Raw genomic sequence first — 24208 nt, 5'->3', positions numbered from 1 at the left:
CACGCCTGTAATCCCAGCACTTGGGAGGCAGAGGCAGGTAGATCGCTGTGAGTTCGAGGCCAGCCTGGTCTACAGAGCGAGTTCCAGGACAGCCTCCAAAACAATATGGAGAAACCCTGTCTCAAAAAACCAAAAAAAAAAAAAAAAAACCTTGGAAAACTTTAGCAAATCATTTGTGAGACTAAGTTAAATATACATTTATTGTATGTGAACTGCTGCAGCTTTTTCTGCGGTTATCTGTGGGTTTGTGACATCTTGGGATTGTTCTCGGGGAGAAGCTGCTTCTGAGTTGGGGGCTAGTGAAGGGCACTGGCAAGGTCACCTCCAGGAAGGCTAAAGAAGACAATGGATGCCACTCGCTGTTTATGCCTGTCTCAGAGACACGTAGGGACTTCATCCCGAGCTGGGAATTACTCTCTCTCTCTCTCTCTCTCTCTCTCTCTCTCTCTCTCTCTCTCTCTCTCTCTCTCTCTCTCTCTCTCTCTCTCTCTCTCTCTCCCCCCCTCCTGCTGTCTCTCGTCACAAAGCTATTCTGCATTGAAGAAGGATGGGCAGAGGCTGTCAACGCTAATGAAGAGAGGTGAAGCTGTGGAGGCCAGACCCGCCAGGCTAGTGACTGTGTACGGCATCTCCCTCCTGAGATTCCAGCCACCGCTCTTCACGCTGGGTAAGATGGACAGGCTTGGAACACTCCTCTCTGCTCGCGTCTTTATTTTGTGTTTGGCTAATTTTTATATAGTCCTAACGGATCCTTTTGGTCTTGAATTTTTTTTGAAGGTAAGAAAAGGTATGGTTTGATTTCATGAGAAAAATGTAACTAACCCCATAAAGGTCCAGAAATACCTAACTAGGCTGACGTTTGGGTGTTTTTGATCATCTCACTACAAAGTTGGGAGTAGAATACATTGGATCTCTTCAGAGAACTACGTAGGGCATGTGTATTTTCAAGATTTGAGAGTGGGGGGCTGGAGAGAGGGCTCAGGGGTGAGGAGCACTGGCTGCTGTTCCAGGGGGCCCGGGCTTGAGTCCCAGCACCAGCACAGCAGCTCACAACTGTCTGTCACTCCAGTCTCAGAGGCCCCAACTCCCTCCTCACACCCCCCCGGGCACTGGATGCACACGTGGTACTCAGACGTGTGTGCAGATAAATTCCCCATACATGGAACAATGAAAAATAAATATGAAATAGGTTTTTTTAGTTTTTATCTTATAGATACTTTTCCTTCCATTTGGATTCATACTTAATGATTTCACCCTACAGTAAGTGTTGTTCCGCCCCTGTGAAGCAGCGCATTTAGTTAGTTTTGTGCTGAGGCTGTGCATATGGCCTGGCCTCTGCCCCTTCCTCTCTCTGTGATCTGCAGGTTAGCACTAGTGATGCGAACGAGGGTGGAATGGAGGACACAGATGCGTTGCTGGGCTCCTGGTCACACTTTTAGATCAGGCTGTCAATTGGAACATGTGATCCATATTCGAAGTAAATTTAAAAACCAAAAAAAAAAATCCCTTGTTTATATGGTTCAAAAATTATATACATAGTTTTAAAAATGGAGTTGTTAGTCCTGGGGTTCTTTGAAATCAGTCCAGCCCTTCATTTCACAGTGATTACGAACAGAAACCCCTCACTGCTTCTCCTTGGTGTTCTTACTCCATACACAGCGAGTCCCTGCAGACGGTGGGTCAGTTAAGAAAACAAGGCTTTTGCTATGCTTCCTGCTTCTAAATGACTTGACAAATAATGAAGGAGGGAAAAACCCCCACAAAGTGATCCTTTTCGTTCACTCCATGAGAAAGGGCAGCCTCCTTCCTGTCTGGGAGAGCAGATAGACCTTGAACGATCAGGGTTCCTGTCTGCTTGTAAGTCAGGAGTGCCTCATGGTGTTGGCGAGACAGTGTGGAAGGGCGAGTGTGAGCAGCTGTCTTCTGAAGTCTAGTGTCACTCAAATGCTGGCACAACCCAGGTTGGTCCCTGCGCTTACCCCCTTCTGGTCTCGGTAGCCCCCAGTTGTGAGCCATAGAGAACTGAAGTCCCCAGGTGGCGAGTTTTGATTGGTCCTTCCAAATCTCTTTATTTGATGGATGCCGAGCGTGGAGTGTGTGGCTGCTCCACCCAAAGTCACCTCAGGCCCTGCTTTCCACCCAGCATGTGCTGCCAGTAGGTTTACAACACTGTGTGACTAGGTTGTTTTATGGTTCCCAGCACCCCAAGCACAGTTCTTTTCATTGCCAAAGGGAGTTTTTTGGTTGGTGTTTGGCTAAATTTTTTCATGTCATGAAATCTGAAAGTACTTAAGAAACCCACCGCTCATGATAGCAAAGCTGGGATTTCTGACTGTTTCGAACATAATAAATAAATGAACAGAGTCTACAGGTCTGGAAATATTTTTTAGCATCCGTAGCTCATGATAGCAAAGCTGGGATTTCTATTTAAAACCTATTAGGTGAGCGAGGCCGAGGTATTAACGTGGTACGGCTTGCCAGTTAATTTAAAATGTGTTCATGACTTCCTGCCTGCTCCACACCCTGACTTTTCAATCTCGCAAACACATATGCCGCTGGATGAATAATTTATGGCTTAGCCCATAAATATTTTATGGCTCGATTGTTTGCATAGTGCGTTTTTACATGTGTTGAAGACCATCATTTTTATGTAAAGTGGATCTCTCAGGAGGTCAGCCTTTTACCGTGTCCGTGCTAACATTCCAGATGTTGAATGCGGAGGCGGCTTCTACATCAGAAGCTTGGTCAATGACATTGGCAAAGGTAAGCAGAAAAATGAATTATGAATTATCATTTAGGGAGTAATGCTCCTTTCTGAAGGGAGAGGAATTTTCTGTTTTTCGTTCTTCTGAGTACTGGCTGAGGAATTGAACTGTTGCTGCTTTTAACTCAGATGCATTGTGGGTTTATAGCATGCACTTACAAGCCCCAGCAGCTGCGTGCTGGTAATGGGGGTGGGCGTGAAACAGACAGAGGAGCAGAGAAGGAACACAGTGATAATGGATGAAAAAGCCAACATTTTTTTTCCAAGTAAAAAGCATTTTAAATCAAAGCTGGGATCAGGAACAGAAAGATTTATCCTTCCAAAAATTATTTACATGGATACAAATCAATGGTTTAAAAACTAAAAAAACCTGGGAGCCACAGTATTAGAAGCACACAGAAAGTTCCGGTTCTGCCTCTCCTGCTCCCTGGTCACATGGAAGTGGACAGGCTGCATTATCCTATTTGCAGAATAAGAGCAATATTTACCTCACCGGGTTGCTTCAAGTACCACGTTGTTGTTTTGAAAAGCAGGTTTAAACCGCTGAGTTTTCCCTGCTTAGGCACTGGTTTACCTCAGACCATGGACTCTTGTGTTACCCTGAGACGTCGGAGTAGAGTTGTGTCGTTTGTAAGCTTGCGGACTGTGAATACTGCTCGGCTCATCCTCCCTTTTCGCTTTCGGGTTCTGTAGAACTCTCCTCCTGTGCCCACGTGCTGGAGCTGACCCGCACCAAGCAGGGGCCGTTCACGCTTGAAGAGCACGCCCTCCCCGAAGACAGGTGGACCATTGATGACATCGCACAGTCCCTCGAACACTGCACATCTCTTTTGCCAGACGAATCGGCATCTAAAAAACCAAAATCTGAGAAATGCAGTGACCAGGCTTTAAGCTATGAATGCATAACTCTAAGGGAGACAAAGAGAGAAGAGGATCAAATTAAGACACTCTGAGGCCGGCCTGGGAGGATTGCTTCCTGTTGGTGTGTGTGCCCTGACCCAGGGATGGCCAGCCCTTTGCAGGGTGCCTTAGTGTTGCTGAACGATGACTGTGATTGGATTCAGATGAATCAGCTTTCTGAATTTGATCTTTCCTTAGTCTTTTTCGTATGAAAAAGTAAACAATTTTCTAATTACAGAAGACAGGTAGTCCTGTTAAGTCTCACAGACATACCGAGTGTCACGTTTGCTTTGTTTAAACTGCCAAGGGCTTCCATTGTTCTGAAATTCCTTGGGTGTACCTGAAGTGTTCAGTATTGAATTGCTCCGTGTGTTTGCGGAGCTCATGGCTGTTGGGAAGCACGGAACTGACGGACTGCCCTCATCTGTGGCTGTTTTTTAGATCTTGAAAATGAGTATGGTTTCCTAATAAACATTTGCAAATGCACAAACTTCTGTTCTGTCCCAGCAGAACGCAATAGGTCCACACGTGCTGAACCTCATCTCCTGTGCAGAGCTCAGCTCCTGTAGCTGTGTATTGTGGCAGCTGTTTCTGTGGTCAACCACACCGTATCAAATGACTAAAACTGTGATTTTTAGGTTATACACTAAAGAATGTATCTTGGATTAAAGTTCTTGCCTGCCTGCTCATTTGTGTGTGTGTGCACGTGCATGCACGTGTGTCTGTCTGTGGAACAGTCGTCCCCGTGACATCTGTGGTTATTTACTCCTTTGGGTGATATTGTGGCATGGAGAGAGCAGCCCAGCATCATCAGCTCCCCTACAACTCTCAGATGCTTGTTTTGTGGGGCTTCAGGAAGTTCTCGCCCCTTTTAATATGATCTCGGGAATGTGATCACTTCTAAAAACAGCAGATCTGGTGGAGCTGGAGAAGTGGCTCCGAGGCTGAGAGGCCTCATGGCCTTTCCCGCACACCCCAGAGTTTAGGTCCAGGCACCCATGTCAGGTGGCTCCTGCTCCTCAAGCCCAAAGAGACTCAACGCCCACTTCTGTCCTAGTGGGCACCCATGAGCACACATGCCCCCCCCCCAGATAGAATCCTTACTTTAGACGGTATATAAATTAACCCAGGATGACTCACTCACTCTGCAGCCAGGGCTCCTCCTGTTTCTGCTCCCAAGTGCAGTGACTATAGACATGCGCCGCTGTGTCATGCAGGGGTGTAATAGACTGTGCGGATGTGACAACATTAAGGTCTTCATTTCCTAGAGTATCCTTTCAAAGGAAGAGTTATTAAACATTTCATAAAATACAAATTTTTTATACTTTTTGGATTGCCATTCTTTTTAAAGGTTGTTGCCTCCAACAAAAAATAAATAAATAAATGAACAGACCAATGAATGGTCTTATCCTGGTTACTGTAATATAAACTTAATATAAAAGTCACATGCTTCAACACAGCGTCCCCAGCATATTGGCAAATTTATAATAGAAACGTTAAAACTAATTCTGGGCAGGTAAGACGGCTCAGAGGTAAGAAAGATATTTGCCCCTCTCCCCACGTCTGATAAAATTGAGTTTGGATCCCTGGGCAACCTTTGTGAAGCAGGAGAGAATGGCTCCAGCAAGCTGTCCACATCTGCTCTGCAGTGTGTGCAACACACACACACATTAAAAAATGACAGAGATTTTTAATTTAAAATAAACAAAAATAGTACTGACATCATGGTAAATTTGTAAATTAGAAGTTTTGTAATTTTGAGCCAGGTGTCACAGGGCAAGCTTTGATCCAGGCACTTGAGAGGCAGAGGCAGGTGGATGTCTGTGAGTTCCACTTGTAGTGGCCCTCGATTTATGTACGCAAAGGTGGAGGTAGATCCCGCTGCCCGGTAGGACGGCACAGGCCGCGTATAGTGTCTTCCTGAACAGCCGGAGTCTGAACAGACCGCCCAACTGAGCGATTCTTGTCTCTTTCCATCTAAACTTTACACACAACCTCTTCTCGTAGGAAAGAGTAGACCTTAGCAAATAAGTTCTAGAAATGGTAGCCAGTCTTTTCCTTTTGTTTGAAAATGCTGAGGAAAACTGCAGTGTCTCCCACCCTAATGCAGCCATTGTGGACTTTATTTTCATATTGTGTTTCCCTTTTAACTTACATAACCCAGGCGCCTATGCAGTGATTGACTTCTCGTGTGATTTTTGTCTGAGTGTGTTCAGTCTTCACGACCATCTCAGTCACGTGGCTCTCCGCTCCATCCATCTAAAATACTCCCCCCGTTGGGCGCATCTAAGAGCTGTTCAGTTCTCTAGGACGCAAGCCTAAGGCGTGGCTGCCCTGGACCAGTTTTGTGGTTCCCAGGCTTGCAGCATTTGTAGCCTCACCGTTTGTTTGGGATTTTATACATTGTTGCTGAAGTTTGTCTGCTTTTGTGTGATTTGTCTTTATACTCTGTTCATTCGTATAAATAAATGTCTTGATGCTTTCTTTATGCGTTGCACGAGTTATTTGCAGAAAGAGCTTAACAGAAGTGTTTTTTCTGCCCTGTCTTAATTTCTTTTCCAGGTCCGGTGATTAAATGCCCTGACAAAGGCGACCGATGGGGGAAGTGCTTATTTTGGCTCCAGTACAAGGGTACAGGGGGTCAGAGCCGGGGACTGGAGCTGGCCAGGGCACATCCATGGTCAGGACTCTCCAGCAACAACTCTTAGTACACACTGGCTTTTTCCATTTTACACAACCCGGCACCCCTGCCTGGGGAATGGCCCTGCGCACTGCTAAGCTGACATAGGTCTCCGGCTTCTGTCACCATGTCAAGGTCATCCTCCCAGGCATGCGTGCCCAGGGCACATCTCCCAGGAGACTCCACCAGGCCGGCATCACCACGGCCGTGTGTGTCTGGCTTTTTCAGCTGGGTTTTGCTGCCCACTCTGCCGGCTCACTATCTTCCTCCTCCCCCTCTACGTTCGCCAGGTGCGTAAACATGAGCGGTTAAAGTGCACGAACACTTAAAGTATTCTTAACTTCCACGGGTAGCTGAAACCAAGACACAGCCCTGAAAAAGCTCAGGATTCACGTTTCTTACATTCTAATCAAAACAACCGAGGAAACGTATGTGACACGGACCTTAGGCCTCAAGGTACACGGCTGATAAAATGATTTTACTCACAGGCAAAATGCAAGTTAGAGTTTTCTGAAGATACCCACCCCAGTGTGGAACACACCAAATCACCTCGTTTTGGTTCTTTAACCCTTAGGCTTCTGAGAAATACTGTGTTCACCTGAAGGTTGTTTAAAATCGTCACAGAATTATTTAAAATCCACAAACATCAAAAATAACAGGAGTTTGTTCTTTACAAACTGAAAATTACAGTTGGTGAACGGGGGTAAACTCACACACTCCCCTGGATCTTTCTTCCACGCATGAATTAATCCAAGGCTGCTGACTCATCAGGGATGGCCCATTGAAGAACAGCCGTTACAGTCTATGCCCCCTCTGACTCGTGTGAAATCCATATCAAATTTACAGTGACCATTTGGAGGTTCGATTAGATGGTGAGCTGTTCTGTTTCAAAGGAAGAAAGTCATTTACACTGAATCATGATGTGGGCAATGCAAAAATGTGATTCCAAAGTGCTGTGCATTTATTAAACAGATGAAGATAACACTATGAAGTTTTGGGCACTGGAATTATTGCAATAGCCTTCAATTTTTAAATAGAAAGCCTGTGTTAAACTGCTTGGCTCTTTAGGTGTTATGTGAGCAGTACCAGCTTGCCTGGGTCCTCTGTTAAATACAGATGCTAAGCACACATTAGGCACCACTCAGATCGGCAGTGCCTTCACTTAGCAGCGTGTAAAGTAAGTTCTTCAGATACCGTGACTTCAGATTGATGTTAAAAGGCTGAAGCCAGCCATGAGGTTGTTATGGGGTTGCTTTCTGTCTCATTTCTCCTTGGAAACGATGCAATAGGCGTGTTCCTGTGTCCACCGTCAGTCGGTATTGATGGTCGGCAGGTCACTTCATCTCTGAGGGACGGGCTCTCTCAGCTTTGACGAAGGAGACGGTCTGGACTGTGCGTAAGACCCCCCCACAGCCAAGCGTTTGTGTCCTCAGGAACTCGGGTTCTGCTACATTGATACTGGGAGATTTTCACCCTTCATTTCTTTGCGTGGTACAAGCCTTCTAGTTATAATTAGTCTTTCCGTATGCTCGAATTCCTCTCTGAGCAGCTAACCCTCTTTCGTGGCTCCCATCCCTTTATCCCTCCCCGCTGAGTCCCGAGTTTCCTCAAATCTTTTTTTTTCCCCAAGTGCTTCCTTGTGCTATTTTTATTTACTAACACTCATTTCAGTGACGATTGTACTCTGTTTTTTCCGTGGCACACAGGACCTCACCCTACCACAGAGCTGGATCCTAAAGCCTTGTACTATCTCATTCCTTCATCGGGATTTCTGCGAACATGTATTCCTAAACTTTTCATGTGTATACAGAAAATTGTTCCTAAACATATAGCTTCACATGTTTTCAGAGGCAGAGCACATAATGTAGCCAGTGTGTAAATCAAGAAACAGAACACTCCTAACTCTGCCTGACCCCACCCACCACCAAGAGTAACACCTCTAACATTGGCATTTTTATTGTCTTGTCTGTTTTGTGCTCTATATAAGTGTAAGCATATAGTCTGTGCACTTCCATATCTGCTCAAGGTTTTACGTGTGTGTGTGTGTGTGTGTGTGTGTGTGTGTGTCTGTGTGTCTCCCTGTGTGCCTGTGTGTATGTGTGTGTGTCTGTGTCTGTGTCTTTTTTCTGTGGGTATCTGTGGGATGGCTCAGTCAGCAGCTCCTTACTTTGGGATCAGGTGCTACCATGATCTTGTTCCTGAGCAAGCCTCTTCTGGCTCACCAAGTCCCCTCAGGATGAAGAGGACAGTCCCTCGTCCCCAGGGCACTAATCTTATCATGGCGTCTAACTCATGGCTTCCTCTAGCTTAGCGGGTTCCCAGAGGCTGTCCCCTCTAACTAACTGTGTTGGGGGTTGGGCTGTCCTGGTGGTTTGAATGAGAAGGTCCCCTGTGGGCTCAGATATTTGAATAAATGCTTGGCCCCAGCAGGGGACAGACTTGCTTGAGGAAGAAAGGTCACCCTTGAGAGGAAAAGTGTCCCATAACTTGTCCTCACTCTGCTTTGTGCTCACAATTAATGTGAACTCTCGGCCTCCTCGTCTGTCTGTGACCTCAGCCCCCATGTCTGTCTGTCTGTCTGTGACCTCGGCCCCCTGTCTGTCTGTCTGTGACCTCAGCCTCCATGTCTGTCTGTCTGTGACCTCGGCCCCCTGTCTGTCTGTCTGTCTGTGACCTCAGCCCCCATGTCTGTCTGTCTGTGACCTTAGCTTCATGTCTGTCTGTCTGTCTGTCTGTCTGTGACCTCAGCCTCCATATCTGTCTGTCTGTGACTTCAGCCTCCATGTCTGTCTGTCTGTCTGTGACCTCGGCCCCCATGTCTGTCTGATCGCTTTGCAACCGTAAACAGACAGACCTTCCTTCTAAGAGCTGCTCTTCGGGTGTGGTGTGGTGTTACAGGTTTCTGACTGCCTCCTGCGGTCATAGCCTTTGTGTTGGGTTCTTTAAAGAGGGAAGCTGTGCATTTTATAGTCATGTGTTTACTGCCCACACAATAAAATAAAGCGACCAATCAGACAATCCCTCTAATATTTAGAAATTAAATGACAAACTTCAAGACAACTTAGTGGGTGAAAGAAACGTCACAATGGGAATGGTTTTAGATGGAATCATAACCGTGGAGAGACTACAAAAACGCCAAGAGTTAACAACACGCAGTCTTTACAGCCTGACAGCTGACACGTGTGAAAACCTTGTAGCCAGTGACCTACTTATTGAAGCAGAAAAGCAAGCAAATATTCCCACTCAAAGACCAGAAGCAAGGAGGTCGCTGTCTGTATTTCTGTCTGTCTTCTCTGTATCTGACCACCTACCATCTGTCTGTCCTTCCATCCACCGTACCCACTGTTAGTTCTGCTGGAGAGTCATGACTGTACATCCGCTCAGGGATGCCTGCCTGATCTCTAGTCTGCCCAAAGCATGTTTGTTCCCTGTCCCTTAGAGGAACTTCTCACCCACCCCTTTGTATTCAATTTACTTTGTGTCCTTTGCTCCCCAATGTCCCAAAGCATTGGGCAGTGTCTTGTTATGATCAGAGTAGAATTCAGTACTCTCTTGAGGCTTCCTGTATACTTAAATTATGCCCCCTCCTCCAGCATTTTGAGATTGTTTGTTCTATTTTTGTGAAAAATAGAACCCACCGTATCCTAAAAGTGTTTAAGAAACTGATTTGTGACACGAATGTTGTAGTTAATTTCAGTCCCTTAGAAAGCCATCTGTTGGGCGGGCACGCCTTTAATCCCAGCAGTCGGGAGGCAGAGGGAGGCTGATCTCTGTGAGTTCGAGTCCAGCCTGGCCTACAGAGCGAGTTCCAGGACAGGTTCCAAAGCAATACAGAGAAACCCTGTCTCAAAAAAAGCAAACAAACAAACAAAAAAGAAAAGAAAAGAAAAAAGAAAACCATCTGTCAAGGGAGGGCAGTCAGCCAGTAGACACTTATTGTGCCAGCGTGAGGGTCTGAGTGTGACTCCATATCCTCTTGGAAAACCAGGTGTGATGGCATGTGCTGGTAATCCCAGCACTGGAGAGGCAGAGACAAGAGACCCCTGGTGCTCCCAGGCTGGGCAGCCAAGACCAGTCAGTGAAAGACTGTTTCAGAAAACAAAGTGGACGGCTTCCCAAGGAAAGGGAACGAAGGTTGAGCTGAGACCCACACACAGTTACACACACACACACACACAGTCACTTACACACACCACACACACACAGTCACACACACACAGTCACACACACCACACACACACACACACACACACACACTGAGTCATAATCTGTCAAGCATTAGTCTAAAGAAAGCATAAGTTTTCCTGTATTGGATGCTTTCCTGTATTGGATCCCACCTTCTCATGCCTCTGTGATACTCGAAGACAGCCCAGAGAAGTGGCTTTCTAACTCCAAATTACTGCATTAGCCAGGACAGCACTCAGAGGCCAGGTATCAAGTCACTAATGCTCGCTGGCTTCGAGGAGCTGGCAATATGATTGAAAGGTGATGACTGCTTCATTGTATTCTGTGTAATTTGAATACATCAGTTGTCAAAATACTCACAGAGTGACTTCCCTCTGAGGAGGTAAGGTACGGTATACAAAAGATGGGACTTCAAGACACATACACACACCGAGATGAGTAGCAGTTAGGGCTGTGTGCTGTCATCAGTGAGTGTGTTTGTCAAGAAGGGTTCAATGGAACAATAATTCGTCCCTGAAAACATCTGCTACACCCCTGCTAGAAGGAGAGGAGAGTGCTCACGATGCAGCTGGAACAGACAGGCTCTGAGTCGTCCTTGAGCCGTATATCCAGAGAGCCAAGAACTGACAGCAGCCGAGGGAGGGAGGCCAGCCCAGCAAAGATGGCAGAGGACATGGCATGGCCCGTCAGCCAGTAAGAGTCTGGTGTGAATGGAGAAAGGGGTCTGAGTCATTTGGGATGATGTCATCTGAAGCCTTTAAGTTTCATCAGGATTCGATGATGCTTCAGGGGGTCAGACTGGCTCATACGGTAGTTTTGCTTAAGGAGATCACACTCGCACAGCTAAACAGGTAGAAGCAGGAGGCAGACACGGAGCTAGAAATGAGTGTGGAGCAGTCACGGCAGACTGAGGTCATAAACTACAAACTGGAGTACCGTTAGGTGATGGACATTTGAATGAACAGCAAAAAGGAAATTGACGGTCCTTAGTTATCTGCTAGATAATTGAGGTTATGGAAGTGAAGGACAAAATGATTAGCAATCGTTTTTCTTGAAGGAAATGAAGCTGAAATTTTGTATGAGTGGCATTTTCTTAGGCACTGAGGAGCTGACGACAGTTGCCTGTGGCGGGGACATCCACCATGCACACTCCTCTTTTACCAGGTGACGAGCCTCTTGGGAGGGCTTTCCAGAGGGTATGGATGTAGTAGGACCTGTTGACATTGGTCTGTATTTAGGACTTCCTACCTGTGATTTGAAACGCCAAGTCTTGCTAACAGTTGAATGCATGGGCCCTGGAGGACACATTTTTTTTTTCAGCCCTGCTGCTACCATCAGCTATTAACCTTTGACAAGTTAATTTACTTTCCTAAGTAAGCCCCAGTTTCCTCTCATGTGAAGTGGGGGTGTTAACACTCTCCTTCACAAATTCCTGAGCCCCAAATCAGATGATTCAGATAAGGCGTTTAGCATGATTCTTAGAGCCCAGGAAGCGGTGAATAGCCGAATATCCAGTAGGACTGGGTTAGGACTGGGTTAGGTTAGGTTGGGGTTAGGCTTAGTGTGTGTGGTATATGCGGCTATTCAAGGCTCACTATATATAGCAGAGGATGAATGTGACATTCTACTGGTCTATGGGTCTTAATCATTGCATTTAAGAGATGCTGTCTCTCGTTTGGGTGACAAGATGTGAACTACAATTCCCTGGCAGCAGAGATTATTAAATGGTGAGATAAGCTACAGATGCAAGCAGAAATAACGTTAAGGAGTAGGGATGCCCGCATCTGCACAGTGGGTATGCTAAGTGCCCTAAACTGTATGCACATTAATTTAATCCATTTACTCTTTGCTTGGAAGCCCATCCCATGTCTTTGAACCATGCTGTTTTCCGTAACACTGGTACCAAGCGGTCTCAAGCCAGATTCGTCTATGCGTATACAGCATTAACGTCAGGGCAGCAGCCTCTCCTTGTGGCTTCACATTCCAGCTTCATCATCTGTAGTTACATAAAACAGGATTCCCAGCAATGAATCTTTTATACAACTTCTACATAGCATTCATTAGAGTGTTTTTCATCACTGTTCCGTTTAGTGTTTGGTTGCTATCCCTTACTGCCTCGTTTATAACACAGATACCTATAGAGGAGAAGATGGCGGACGCGAGTGTTGTACCTTCTGCAGATTGAGGCATTCGATGGGGACCCGGGAATGCGCCCATACAATAAGAAGGGCTAAATTACCTTAAAACCCCTTCACTTACATTATTGCATTAGTCCCTTCCAGCTAATCTTGTGGCGTCAGTAGGACCCGTCTTTATTAGGTGAAGAGCTTGGAGCGGCACTGAGGGCGTGGCGACTCACCTAGAGGTGCCCCAGCAGTGTGGAAGGGTTAGGGCCTCTGTACTCGCAGGACCGTTCCCATCACATCCGGAGAGAAGTGCATCAAGGCACAGATGTTTAGTGGGAGGGGCGAAACACATGTTGTAATACAAAACAAAAAAAGAAGAAAGAAAAGAAAAAAGAAAGCAATTTTAATTAAAAAAAAACTGGGACTAAAAGCAGAGAACAAGACATTTGTTTCCGTTCTAGCACGGCGGAAAATAGGATGCGTCTGGTTTGAGCCTGAGCACGGGGTAGAACCAGCAGTGGTTTAATTTGGGTGAGACTCCTCTCAGACTACATCTGGTCTGGGGCTGTTCGTATGGGTTTTATAAAAACCAGCTGGGCAAAGTTCAAAGCCAAGCGGCAACATGACGACGAGGAGCTGATGGGTGGATTTATTAGCACAGACCAGCAGATTCAAACATGTGCAGCTCAGCTAAGCAAAGATGAGAGGGGAGGCTAAATTTATACAAGTATCTGAAGTGTGTAAACACTAAAAAGGGTTTCATTGAAAACAATACACAAGGGCACAATGTGTAGTAATAGGATAAAGAAACTTAAGCTGAGCGTGTGAAAAAATGTTCCTGATAATGAATCTATTAAGACTGGCTGTGGCATAGGCTTTCTCTAGAGATGCAATGGAAATTTCAAGCCTTATGATTTTTAAAACTTTCTTGGGAGCCAGGCATTAAGATGTTAGAGGACGGTTATTCATGTGGTCAGGTGTGATAATGGCCTTACGGTTGGGTGAGGAAATGACAGGGCTGGGGACACAGCTCAGCCGGCCAGGTGCTTGCCGGGCGTACACGAAGCCCCAGATTTAGTCCCCAGCTCCCCGGATAAGTGCCGTACACACCTGTAAGCCCAGCGTTAAGGGGGTGGCGGAAGGAGCATTAGAAACTCTAGATCATTCTTGACTATGTAGCGAGTTTGAGGCCAGCCTGGAAAAAGGAGACCCTATCCCAAAAACCAGAAGTGGGAGGGGACAGCAAGATGGCCCAACAGGCAAGAGCCCGGCCGCTAAGCGCAATGACCCGAGTTTGCTCCCCAGTGCTCAGCATGGCAGAAAGGGGGAACTGTGGCCTTTGCACGTGATGCTGCGCACAGGCACCCACATGTGTGGCATTGCATCGCGATAAAAATACCTCTTACAGTACAAGAGATTTGAGCTTTGCCCGGGCCCCACAGCCAGAGTTAGCAGTGTACCTCGCAGTCGCTTAGGGCTGCTGTCTTACTGTGTTCTCAGCCTGCTTGCTTAACCTTCCTTTAGGAGAACAATCAACCTCCCTGTCTTGGATCTCCCGTTTAAACAGTGTTCACAACTTAAGCTAATGCTTAGCTGTAATCTGGAGCGGGGTTCTTCCATGCCCCTGACCCAGGGCGATGCATGTGTGTCTGCTTTTGTGTTAGGGTACAGTTTTGCTGCAGTTATCAATTAGGATGAAAGTGTCCTCATAAAAAACGAGTAATCACCATACATTCTGAAAGCAGCGTTCAGATGTGGCCCGGTACTGTTCGTTCATTTGTTTGTTTTTTGGGTGGTGTGGAGTCAGTTGAAGTCAGTGTTAAATTCTGCTAAGGATTTTTTCGAAGAATCCCCGATTCCTTCCTTTGCTGTTCAATAAAAGACAGAGCAAAACCTTCCATGAGGACAGACAGACTGACTCACACACACATAGGAACAGACAGAGTCGTAGGACAGCCTTCGGGCAGGCACAGATTCGGACACAGAGACAGACAAAGGACAGGAGAAGACACAGGGACAGTAAACTAAAGAATGCAAATCTGGGGTGGCACTTGGTTAAGTGACATCGGGGGGAAGTGCTTTGATGTCTTCCCTTGATGTGATAACTGACCCATTATTGGGGACTCTGGGTTTATTATTAATCAAACCAAGCACACACAGAGTAAATAAATGTAAAACGTTTAATTTTTTTCCCAGTGTCACATACATTGCATTGTTGACATACAGCAAACTGTTGTAAAGAGATTTGCTTTACAATGCTGCAGCAAAGACAGGAAGAGGAATAGAAAGGGGCGGAAGAAGAGAAGAAGATGAGAGAAAGAGGGTGGGTGAAGCCAGCGTGGCAAGTGCTTGATCAGTACTTAGGGCAGTACTGAGAGTGCATTTCACTCTTTTTTTTTCTGCTTGAAAACCTTCACAATAAAAAGTGGTTATTATGTTTTCCTCAACAAAACTCACCAATATACCTGTCCCTGGACTCTGGGGCTTAAACTGCCGTCTGCCAGGTGAACAGACTTCTGGTCAACTAGGACCCAGGACCTTTTCCGTCCTGTTCTTGAGATGAAAGGGCCTTTGTAAAGCTGTAGATGGGAGTCAAGAAGGTGCAGTGCACATCTCTCGTGTTGTTCCCAGAGAAGAATCTTCAGGGCAAAAGGCAGGCCATGTAACCACTTCTCACAGGCCACCCGTGATCTGTCACTGAGAGAAGATTCAGGGTCTTAGGAATGACAGAACCCTGGTCTCTCAAATGGAGAAACACTCCCAGTTGTGTAATTTGGGAAGAAATAATGGTCATCCATAAAGAGGGGTGTGTGTGTGTGTGTGTGTGTGTGTGTTTAGATGAGAGTGGAGGTGAGTTTGACTCGTTTGGGGTCATTTATAAGGTGTGTGTGTGTGTGTGTGTGTGTTTAGATAAGAAAGTAGAGCTAATTTGATGTATGCTCAACTAATTTACAATACTCCTGTCTTACCTTTCAGATCATTGGAATTAGAGTCATGTGCCTATGTCCAGCAGAAAAGGAAAGATTCAAAAACTCCACTAAACATCCATAAATCTAGAGATCAAAACAACAAAACCAGGCTGGGGAGATAGTTTTTCAGGTAAAAGTACTTGCCAGGCAAGTACGAGCAGTGTTTGAACCCTCTGCACCCACATAAATGCTAGATAGGTATACTGGTGACCAACCTGTATTTCCAAGATGTCGAGGGCAGAGCAGGCTCCGAGAGGAAGGGTGGATAGCTGAACCAGTCAAAGCTACAAGTTCTGGGTTCAAGTGAGAGACCCTGCCATCAGACACCGAGTTCCTCCTCCACGTGCACACACACTTGGAGATATACGCCTGAATGCACGTGCACTCACACAGGCAAAACCAAGTCAAAACAGTAGAGAACTGAGTTAAAGGTGTGGTTCATTGAGAGTGCCTGCCTAGCATGCGTGAGCCTCGCAGCTCAGCAGGGTTTTTTGATTATGTCCTTCTGTCTAGAGGAAGAATTTAAAAAGCAAACTCTTTCCGTCATTTCCCCTCTCTAAGAAGACCTTGCTTCACCTTCTCACTTTGAATGTTTATAACAAGAAGTCTGAAGAGCTTTTGTAGCATAGGCCTTGTCTGCTTCTTAGCTTGCTGAAGGAATATAAATATTTGATCTGGGAGCTGCTGACGGCAATCAAGCCTGAGCAAACCCTGATATCCCAGGAGCTGTCGTGTCTGGAATTCTCTAGAGCAAACCCTGATATCCCAGGAGCTGTCGTGCCTGAAATTCTCTAGAGCAAACCCTGATATCCCAGGAGCTGTCGTGTCTGGAATTCTCTAGAATGTACAACTAGGCCAGCGTGTGGCAGTACGAAAGGTGGAGATGGGCTTGGAGTGAAGTGACTCTGGGCACGCAGGAGCTACCTGGGGGGGGGGCAGTGGGTGGGATGTGTGGTCCAGGCATTCTTCCTTTATCCCCAATAGCTGCCTTGGGCCGGGCCAGCGTCTCCAGGCAGGGCTCTTGAGGAAGAGGTAATTAAGCTTCCTCGATCTCCCTTCCCCTGTCATCCTCTGCCTACTGAGGTAACATTCCCCTTCTCAAGTCCCTTGAACCTACCAAATAAAGCTGGGTAAGCCATGCCTAGCTTTCCCACCACATCCAGGGAGGCTGGTGTGGTGGCGCACGCCTTTAATTCCAGCACTCTGAAGGCAGAGGCAGGTCGATCTCTGAGTTGTTGGCCAGGCACGTCTACATAGAGAGTTCCAGGCCAGCCAGGGCAGCATAGTGAGAAAACAAAAGAAGTATTTACCAGCGCCGGGGAGACGGTTCAACCGGTACAGTACTTGCCATGTGAGTGGTAAGCTCCAAGCATGTTCCCATGGCATGAACCCATAATCTCAGCACTGGGAAGGTGGAGGATTCCTGGGACTTGCTGGCCAGCCAGTCAAACCGAATCAGCAAGCCCCAGATTCAGCAAAAGAACCTTGCCGACGTATGCAGCACAGTGTCTCTCTCCGAAGCGTTGTATGTGTATATATTCTAACCTCTGTGCAGATGGTTTTCTGCCTCCTTTCACTGCTCCCTTGGGCCACTGTGGGCCGCTGTAACAAATACCTGACGCGTGGTGGTTTACCTAGAAGAGAAATCACAGCTGCGCATGTCCAGAGCATGGCGCTAGGATCTGTCATCTCTGGCTTCATCCCTACAGACCCCGTTATGGTGGCAGCAATCGCATTGTAAGTCAAGGAAGCAAGAGGCACAAGCCTTTTCACGCGTTGGTGACAACCGACTGGAAGCCCATGAGAACGACATCAATCCCTTCTGAAATAGCACTCTGGGTGACACCACCGTCTTTCCCTGGGCCCCCGAGTCCTGAAGTCGGCAGTGACACACTGTAGAAGGTGCCTGCAGCGCACAGACATTCTGGAGTGGGCTCAGGCCAGCTGCAAGCCAAAGCATCCTTTCGGTGTCTTTTCATGGCCCAACTTAAAACATAGTCACCACGTCATTTTTGATGATGGCCCAGGGAGAATTAACCCAGATTCATTTCAGTTACCTGGATGCCTCACAGAGAAGCTTACTATTATACTCAGCACCCCGTTCTAATAGTATGTTCAGTCGCCTGCCTTCCCTGCTAGGCTGTTGGCTTCGGGCGAACAAATGCTGTTTCCATCTCCATCTCCCAGCGCCTGGTACAGTCGCACACACTCGACAATCCTTGAATAAATCTCGGAAGCTGTGACGTTCCAAATGGAAGCTCGTCAAGTGTGAGCGTCTAGATCAAGTGAGCCGGCCTCCATCCAGCACATGCGCAGTTTTGTTAGGGGCCCCTCGGTTTGCCAGTCTGGCCCAAGGAGGGCATACTCCGCCGCCCAGGAAATGTCTCTGCTCTTTAATTTAGACTTTCCTCCCAGTGCGGGGCCCGAGTGGGCAGCCGTTTCCCCCATGTCTGTGTCTTGAGAACAGGATGATAAATAATGCAGCGATGGCACAGGAGATATTAATTCTGTTACCCCGAGCTGCCGCTCAACTTTAGAACCCAGGAAGGAAGCAAGACTCACACAGCGGGCTGCAATTTGCGGCGGCTTTGTTTGTTTGTTTCCGCTTAAAGGAGGCCAGAGCGTTGTTTGTTTGGCTGCTTCGTCTTCAGTAAGAAGCATCTTAATGTAACCAGTCCGGACATCTGTCCCACTTTCAAAAATTACAAGTTTCGATCACTGCTAAATTGTACAGATTCCAATCTGTCTGCTCCGCATACATTTGCATCCATAAAAGCTGGAAGTCTTTCTAATGTAATGCCCTAAATGCATGAAGTATTAGATGGCTTTCCCCCCACTGTTCATGCGTTGCTAGAGACTTAAAAGGATCATTGGTTTGAATTATTTAATGTGCACAGCAAGTTGAGTTTTCTTTAAAAAAAAAAAAAAGAAGAACCACCTTTGGGTATTGCTTTGGTTTTTATTTCTTGCATTTATCTATTATTTTTATTCTTGGTTTCTCGACACCGGGTTTCTCTGTGTGGCACTGGCTGTCCTGGAACTCGTTCTATAGGCCAGGCTGGCCTCTGCCTCCCCAGTGCTTGTTTTAGAGGTGTGTGCCAACAGCGCCTGGCTTATTATTTATTTATTTATTGGGGCTCATCTGTGTGCATTCTGGAGGTTGGCTTTTAAGCTTTTATCTCCCACCATGTGGACTCTAGGGTGGCCAGCCTTGATGGCAAGTGTCATTACTCATTCAGCCATCTTGCCTGCCCTGCTTTAATTTTTTTTTCATGTGAAATCTCATTATTCTTGGGAAATAAGTTAAGCTGTATTCACATAAGCTCCAAGAAAAAAAAAGAAGGGTTCAGATCAGATTTTCTTCATGTTTTTAAACCACCCAGGAAACGTTTGATTGTAATGAAACACTAGTGTGAAAATTGGGTTGAAATTGCTGAGCTAAAAATATAACTATAACTGTGCGTTATTCTAATGCCGTTAAGTTTTTCTCCTTGGAGGATTGGCACAGACTTAGAGACAAGGAGCATTCTAATTTGTAATAAAAATGTCACCCTGGATGCTTATTGCCACTTTCAAAACTTTAAGCTGGTTTTCCGCTCAAATTCAGTCAACAATTCCAGACATGACATGCTGGGCATTTTGTTGTATGATCTAAGTCTTAACTCTTATTTATTTATTTATTTATTATTAGTGTTGGCATTTTACTCTCATAGAAAAACAGCTGTGTGTCAGAGCAGCACGACTTGGCAGCTAACATCTGGGTGAGGAGATTTATTTTAGTCCGTGCTCTGTTCGGGAAAGCAGGCCAGAAATGGAAGTCTTGCTTCTGCTGTTGAGAGCGGGCTCTCTCTGTGGCAATCTGAGGCCCATATTTAACCTCTTCGACGGCAGCACACACGAACAAGCCAAAGTCCCGTCTACATTCAGTTGCCCAGCTTGTGATGGGAGTCTGGGGGGAGGACTAGAAAGATAACTCCGTAACTTATCGTCTACACCAGGCACTTCTGAGAGGTCCTATGGAAGGCCAGAGCAATGGAAAGGCATTGGTCGCCTTACGGGGACCACACAGGACAAGCCACATGCTCTGCCACCGGAGATAGAGAGCATGCCACTAACACAGACAGCCTCTGCCTGTTGACCTTGTTATACAGCAAATCCCTCCGGGAACTCTAGTGAGTTATTGATGGGACTCTGGGTCAAGGAGCAGTAAGTGCGGATTCTAGTATTTGGTGAAGTATGCTTACTTAGAGTCACAGGCGGTTAAAGTCCAGTTAGGACACAAGACAGAGCAGATGAAACTGGGCAAAGGGCGTAAAAGTGTTCTAATAGTAATTAGGAAGTCACTGGTGATAAACGTCTGTTGTTGGCCAGATACCTTGACGAACCAAAAAGAAGCTGGCTGTTGCAGGAGGGGCCGGAAACCAGCATCCTGCCAACGTGAGCTGTACCGGGTTCTGTTTGGGAACCTGGGATATGGTTTTGATGTTGTACACCCTGAGATGCAGCTGCCATCCCACTTCCGCTTGACGCCAATTCTTCCAGAATTAATATACCTCAAAGCCAGTCGCAGCTTCTCGAACCTGGGAGGCTTGCTTCTGTTTCTCGCCGTGTGTGTGTGTGTGTGTGTGTGTGTGTGTGTGTGTGTGTGTGTGTGTTTCCTTAGAGTCTCCTTGAGGCCTTTCAGGAACTGGATTCAATCCCGCCTCTGTCAGAGGCCTAATGTATGGATGGTTATGCAGGCATGCATGCAAGGAGCCTCCCAGATGCGAGCAGGGCGAGGCTCTGCCCCCCCCCCCCCATGCACTGCTACATAACGCAGGAGAGATCCAAAGAGGAAGTGTGTTAATGTCTTAGGAGAGGAGCTTTGGAAACATTGTTCTCTGTGTGTGTATTTCTGCAAACTTAAACTATGTTCTGATTTTTCAAAACTAAACCCAGATATAAGGACTCAGAGGACATGGGAGGCCATCTGGTTGTAGGGGATCTGCCCCGCCCCTCTGCAATATCCCACTGTGCCTTGGTTTCCCTGAGAGCTGGAAGGTTGACTTGAGGGACCCTGCTTTCAAGGTGTGCAGTGGCAGTTACTAAAACGTTCATCCGGTTGGTCCTCAGCAAGTTCCTGGGTGTTTGCTTTTGGCCTTTGCTGCGGGATTCCCTTGCTCAAAGAGCTGATGCCGGGTCTTGGCATTTGGCCCCCATTGTGCCTTCTCACTGGACACTGGATATGAACACTCTCATCTTCCCACTCCCTCAGCTCCAGCCTAAGCCACAAAGGTCTCCTTTTGCTTCCCATAGGGCTTGTCCATGTGTCCATCTGTGCCATTGGCAGAGGTAGCTGAGGTCTGGCCAGAGGCAGGCGTGGAAATACAGAAGCAATGAATGCCAATGCTTGAGGAGTGTTTGGTGTCTGAGAATTGCTCTCCAGGCCAAGTACAGCAAGTCTTTGTAGGCGTCTCGTCTGTGAACCTGTGATGGTGGCCATACCCATTTGTTCGTGGCTTCAAGCAGACAAGAGTGGAAGGAGAGAAGCTTGAGGCTTGGCTTCTGTTTGCATGTTCTTTCTGGTGGGTCATCCGATCTAGTAGGAAGGGCAGAGAAACGCCCCCGTGGTTCTTTGTATAGTTCTGTGTAAGTGTCCCCCAGTAAACAGCCTTTTATCATTTATCTTAGGTCTGAGAAGTCATTACATCCCTACCTTCAAGTCTTTCTCTGTCCTTCAAGCCAACTCCCAAATAATGACATGGAGACTTATTATTAATTATGAAAGTTTGGCCTTAGCCTTGTATAGGTCTTATAACTTACATTAACCCATAATTTTAATAATCTGTATTCTACCACGTGGCCTTCACCTCTCTCTCATTCTGTGTGTCTGGCTTGTTCTCAGTCTCCATGGCATCTCTCTCACAGCCAACTTCATCTCTGACCTCCTCCCTCTCTCACAGGAAGTCCCGCCTATACCTCCTGCCTAGCTATTGACTGTTCAGTGTGGAGGAACGGATAATGATTCATGGGACTAGGTATTAATATTAAATATAATTTATTTCAGGGAGAAGTCACTTACAGAAGAAGCAGATGGCCACCACCAGTTCCGGCTCACAGGATCCGCACCAGCTGCTCTTCTGTGACCCGCCCAGAAGCAAGAGAGAGCCTACCTGTCCCAGACCCCAGACCTAAAACTCACCCATCACTCACCAGTGACCACGCCAGTTTGGTCGGTGCTACAAGTGCAGGCATGGTAGATAGCCCACTACAATTCCTCTTTTAGTCTAAAGAAAAAGATTTAGACTTGATACAAAACTATACACAAAGATAGCAAATATAAAGTCTTCCCCAGGAGAAGGAAAAGTAAGAACAAACACCCTTAAGACCTATTGACAGTGAAGCAACTGGAGCAAAAGGCAAGAACTATATATCCTGATGGGGGAAGTCCTCCTGTGTATATGTTGTCCCATTGGTTGATAAATAAAGCACTATTGGCCAACAGGGAAGCAAGATAGGTGGGCCTAGGAGTCCAGGAGGATTCTGGGAAATACAAGGGTAGAGAATCGCCATGTGATCCCGGGAAGAGAGGACACATGAGGCTACATCTTCAGTAAGACAAGACCTTATAGAAATATTTATTAGTAATTATGGGTTAATAATTAAGTCAGAGCTAGCCATTAAGAAACCATAGCAAATGGCCAACAGCTTCATAATTAATATAGTGTCTCATGTATTATTGGGGGCTGAGACAGTGGCAGGACTCAGTCAGCAGGCGGGAAAGAATTATGTTACAATATTCAGTCCTAGGGCAAAGGCAAAACAGAGATTACTATAGAGCTGTCCTAAGCTGGAAAGTTTAAGTCTTGCCCCTAATATTTCTATCTAGGAAGAAAGGACAATAACTATGACAGTCTAGTCTTCAACCTCATCAGAGACCTTAGAAGGAGGATAACAATACCAGGGTAGGCAGGAAGTGCAGGCGAGCAACTTTCAAAAGGTGCAGTGAAGACAGAAACAGCAGGCTACCTGGACAGTCACCCAAAGTCTCACAGCAGCATAGGGACAGCCAGCTTTGGGTAAGGACTAGAGTATCTGACCGACCAACACAGAAGCAGGGAGGTTGAAAGTCTTACCCTGATTTGGCAGGGTTCAGCGGTCTCTAAGTATATCTCCTGTAAGCACAGTAGGACAGCATGTCCAAAGTCAGTGGTTGAGGTGGGGGCAGATCTCTGCCCAAGAGGCCATTAGTTGAGGAGAGAATGGACTCCAGAAAGAGTGACATCAGTACCCAACATATTCTCAGGAATAGCTTGGTGCTGTCAGGAGCAATTGTGTCTCATGTCAATGGAGCACTAACATTAAAACATTTAAATTCCATATTCTGCAGGTCTATGAAGTGTTTGAAGATCAAATATCTGTGTTTGCCTAATCTCATAGATAAGAAGCATGGGTGGTAAAAGTCTGTAATTCTCAGAAACATAGTTGTACAATGGCTGAAGCTTCCCGAAGTAATTTAGCAAGGGCAATGGCTTCAAAAATTGTAACTATACACACACACACACACACACACACACACACACACATATATAAAGTTTTCACTAACAGAGATAGAACTGAAATGTCTTGACTAGAGGTAGAACTGTAAAGTGCAATATGATAAAATATCCTAAGTTGTGTCAACATATAAAATGTATATACATCAAGATAGTTTTATGTTTGTGTGCAAAACATCATAGACAGAAATAAGACCCTAAACAATCAACATACAATAATCTTACAATTTAAGTTATCTATTGCTATTGAAATCTGGCAAATGGATGTGCATCACTTTCCAGAATTTGGAAAATTAAAATAAGTGTGCACCATACAATAGACACAATTTCGGGTTCCAATGGGCCACTGCTCTTAGCTCTGAAAAGGCTGATTCTGTTATCACACACCTACTAGAAGAAATGGCCATTATGGGTATACCTGCACAAATAAAAACTGACAATGCTCCAGCATATATCCCCAGCAAATTGGAACAGTTTTTTAAATATTATAACATAAAGCATGCTACTGGTATGCCACACAATCTTACAGGACAAGCGGTGATTGAGAGACCTAATCACGCTTTAAAGGAAATGCTCCATAAACAGGCAGGGGGAACAAAGACTCCCAAACACAGATTTCATAATGCTTTACTAACATTAAACTTTCTTTTTTTTTTTTTTTTGGTTTTTATGACATAGGGTTTCTCTGTATTGTTTTGGAGGCTGTCGGTCCAGCCTGGCCTTGAACTCACAGAGATCTGCCTGCCTCTGCCTCCCGAGTGCTGGGATTAAAGGTGTGCGCCACCACCACCCGGCCTAACATTAAACTTTCTTAATGTTAATGAGAAAGGAAAACAGGTGCATAAAAACACTGGACAATAGAAAAAACTTCTGAACTAAATCAGCCAGTGTACTTCCAGGATGTATTGACCTCAGTATGGAGACCTGGATATGTGTTACATTGGGGTAGGGATTTCACCTTTGTTTCTACAGGAGAAGAAAAGCTTTGGATACCATCAAAGTTGATCAAGATTCAGTCTGAACAGGAGAAACCTCTTGAGGAGAAATGA

The 24208-nt window shown here is 46.0% G+C and overlaps 1 protein-coding gene and 1 long non-coding RNA gene across 6 annotated transcripts in view; one reads left to right on the top strand and one right to left on the bottom strand.

The window, feature by feature from the left end:
* The window catches only part of Trub1 (TruB pseudouridine synthase family member 1), a 55131-nt gene extending 33022 nt beyond the window's left edge, over positions 1-22109 (top strand). The window contains exons 6-8 of one of the 5 annotated variants that reach the window (XM_040742275.1): positions 528-667; positions 2707-2763; positions 6227-7331. In XM_040742275.1, coding sequence (XP_040598209.1) covers positions 528-667; positions 2707-2763; positions 6227-6372 — 343 coding nt within the window. In that variant the 3' untranslated portion in view covers positions 6373-7331. Of the gene's footprint in view, positions 1-527; positions 668-2706; positions 2764-3326; positions 6153-6226; positions 7332-21670 lie in introns of those variants that run through there. The other 4 variants (XM_040742267.1, XM_040742278.1, XM_040742283.1 and 1 more) reach the window with 4 other exon arrangements.
* Positions 14822-17913, bottom strand: LOC121139160. Its single transcript, XR_005876006.1, has 2 exons — positions 15840-17913; positions 14822-15352 (listed from the first exon to the last, which is right to left on the bottom strand). It is a non-coding gene; the product is annotated as an uncharacterized LOC121139160 (long non-coding RNA).
* Positions 22110-24208: the final 2099 nt, after the last annotated feature.

This window comes from Mesocricetus auratus, unplaced genomic scaffold (genome assembly GCF_017639785.1).
Source record: "Mesocricetus auratus isolate SY011 unplaced genomic scaffold, BCM_Maur_2.0 Super-Scaffold_4256, whole genome shotgun sequence".
Classification (NCBI taxonomy): domain Eukaryota; kingdom Metazoa; phylum Chordata; class Mammalia; order Rodentia; family Cricetidae; genus Mesocricetus; species Mesocricetus auratus.
This window is presented reverse-complemented; position numbering and strand designations above follow the sequence as displayed.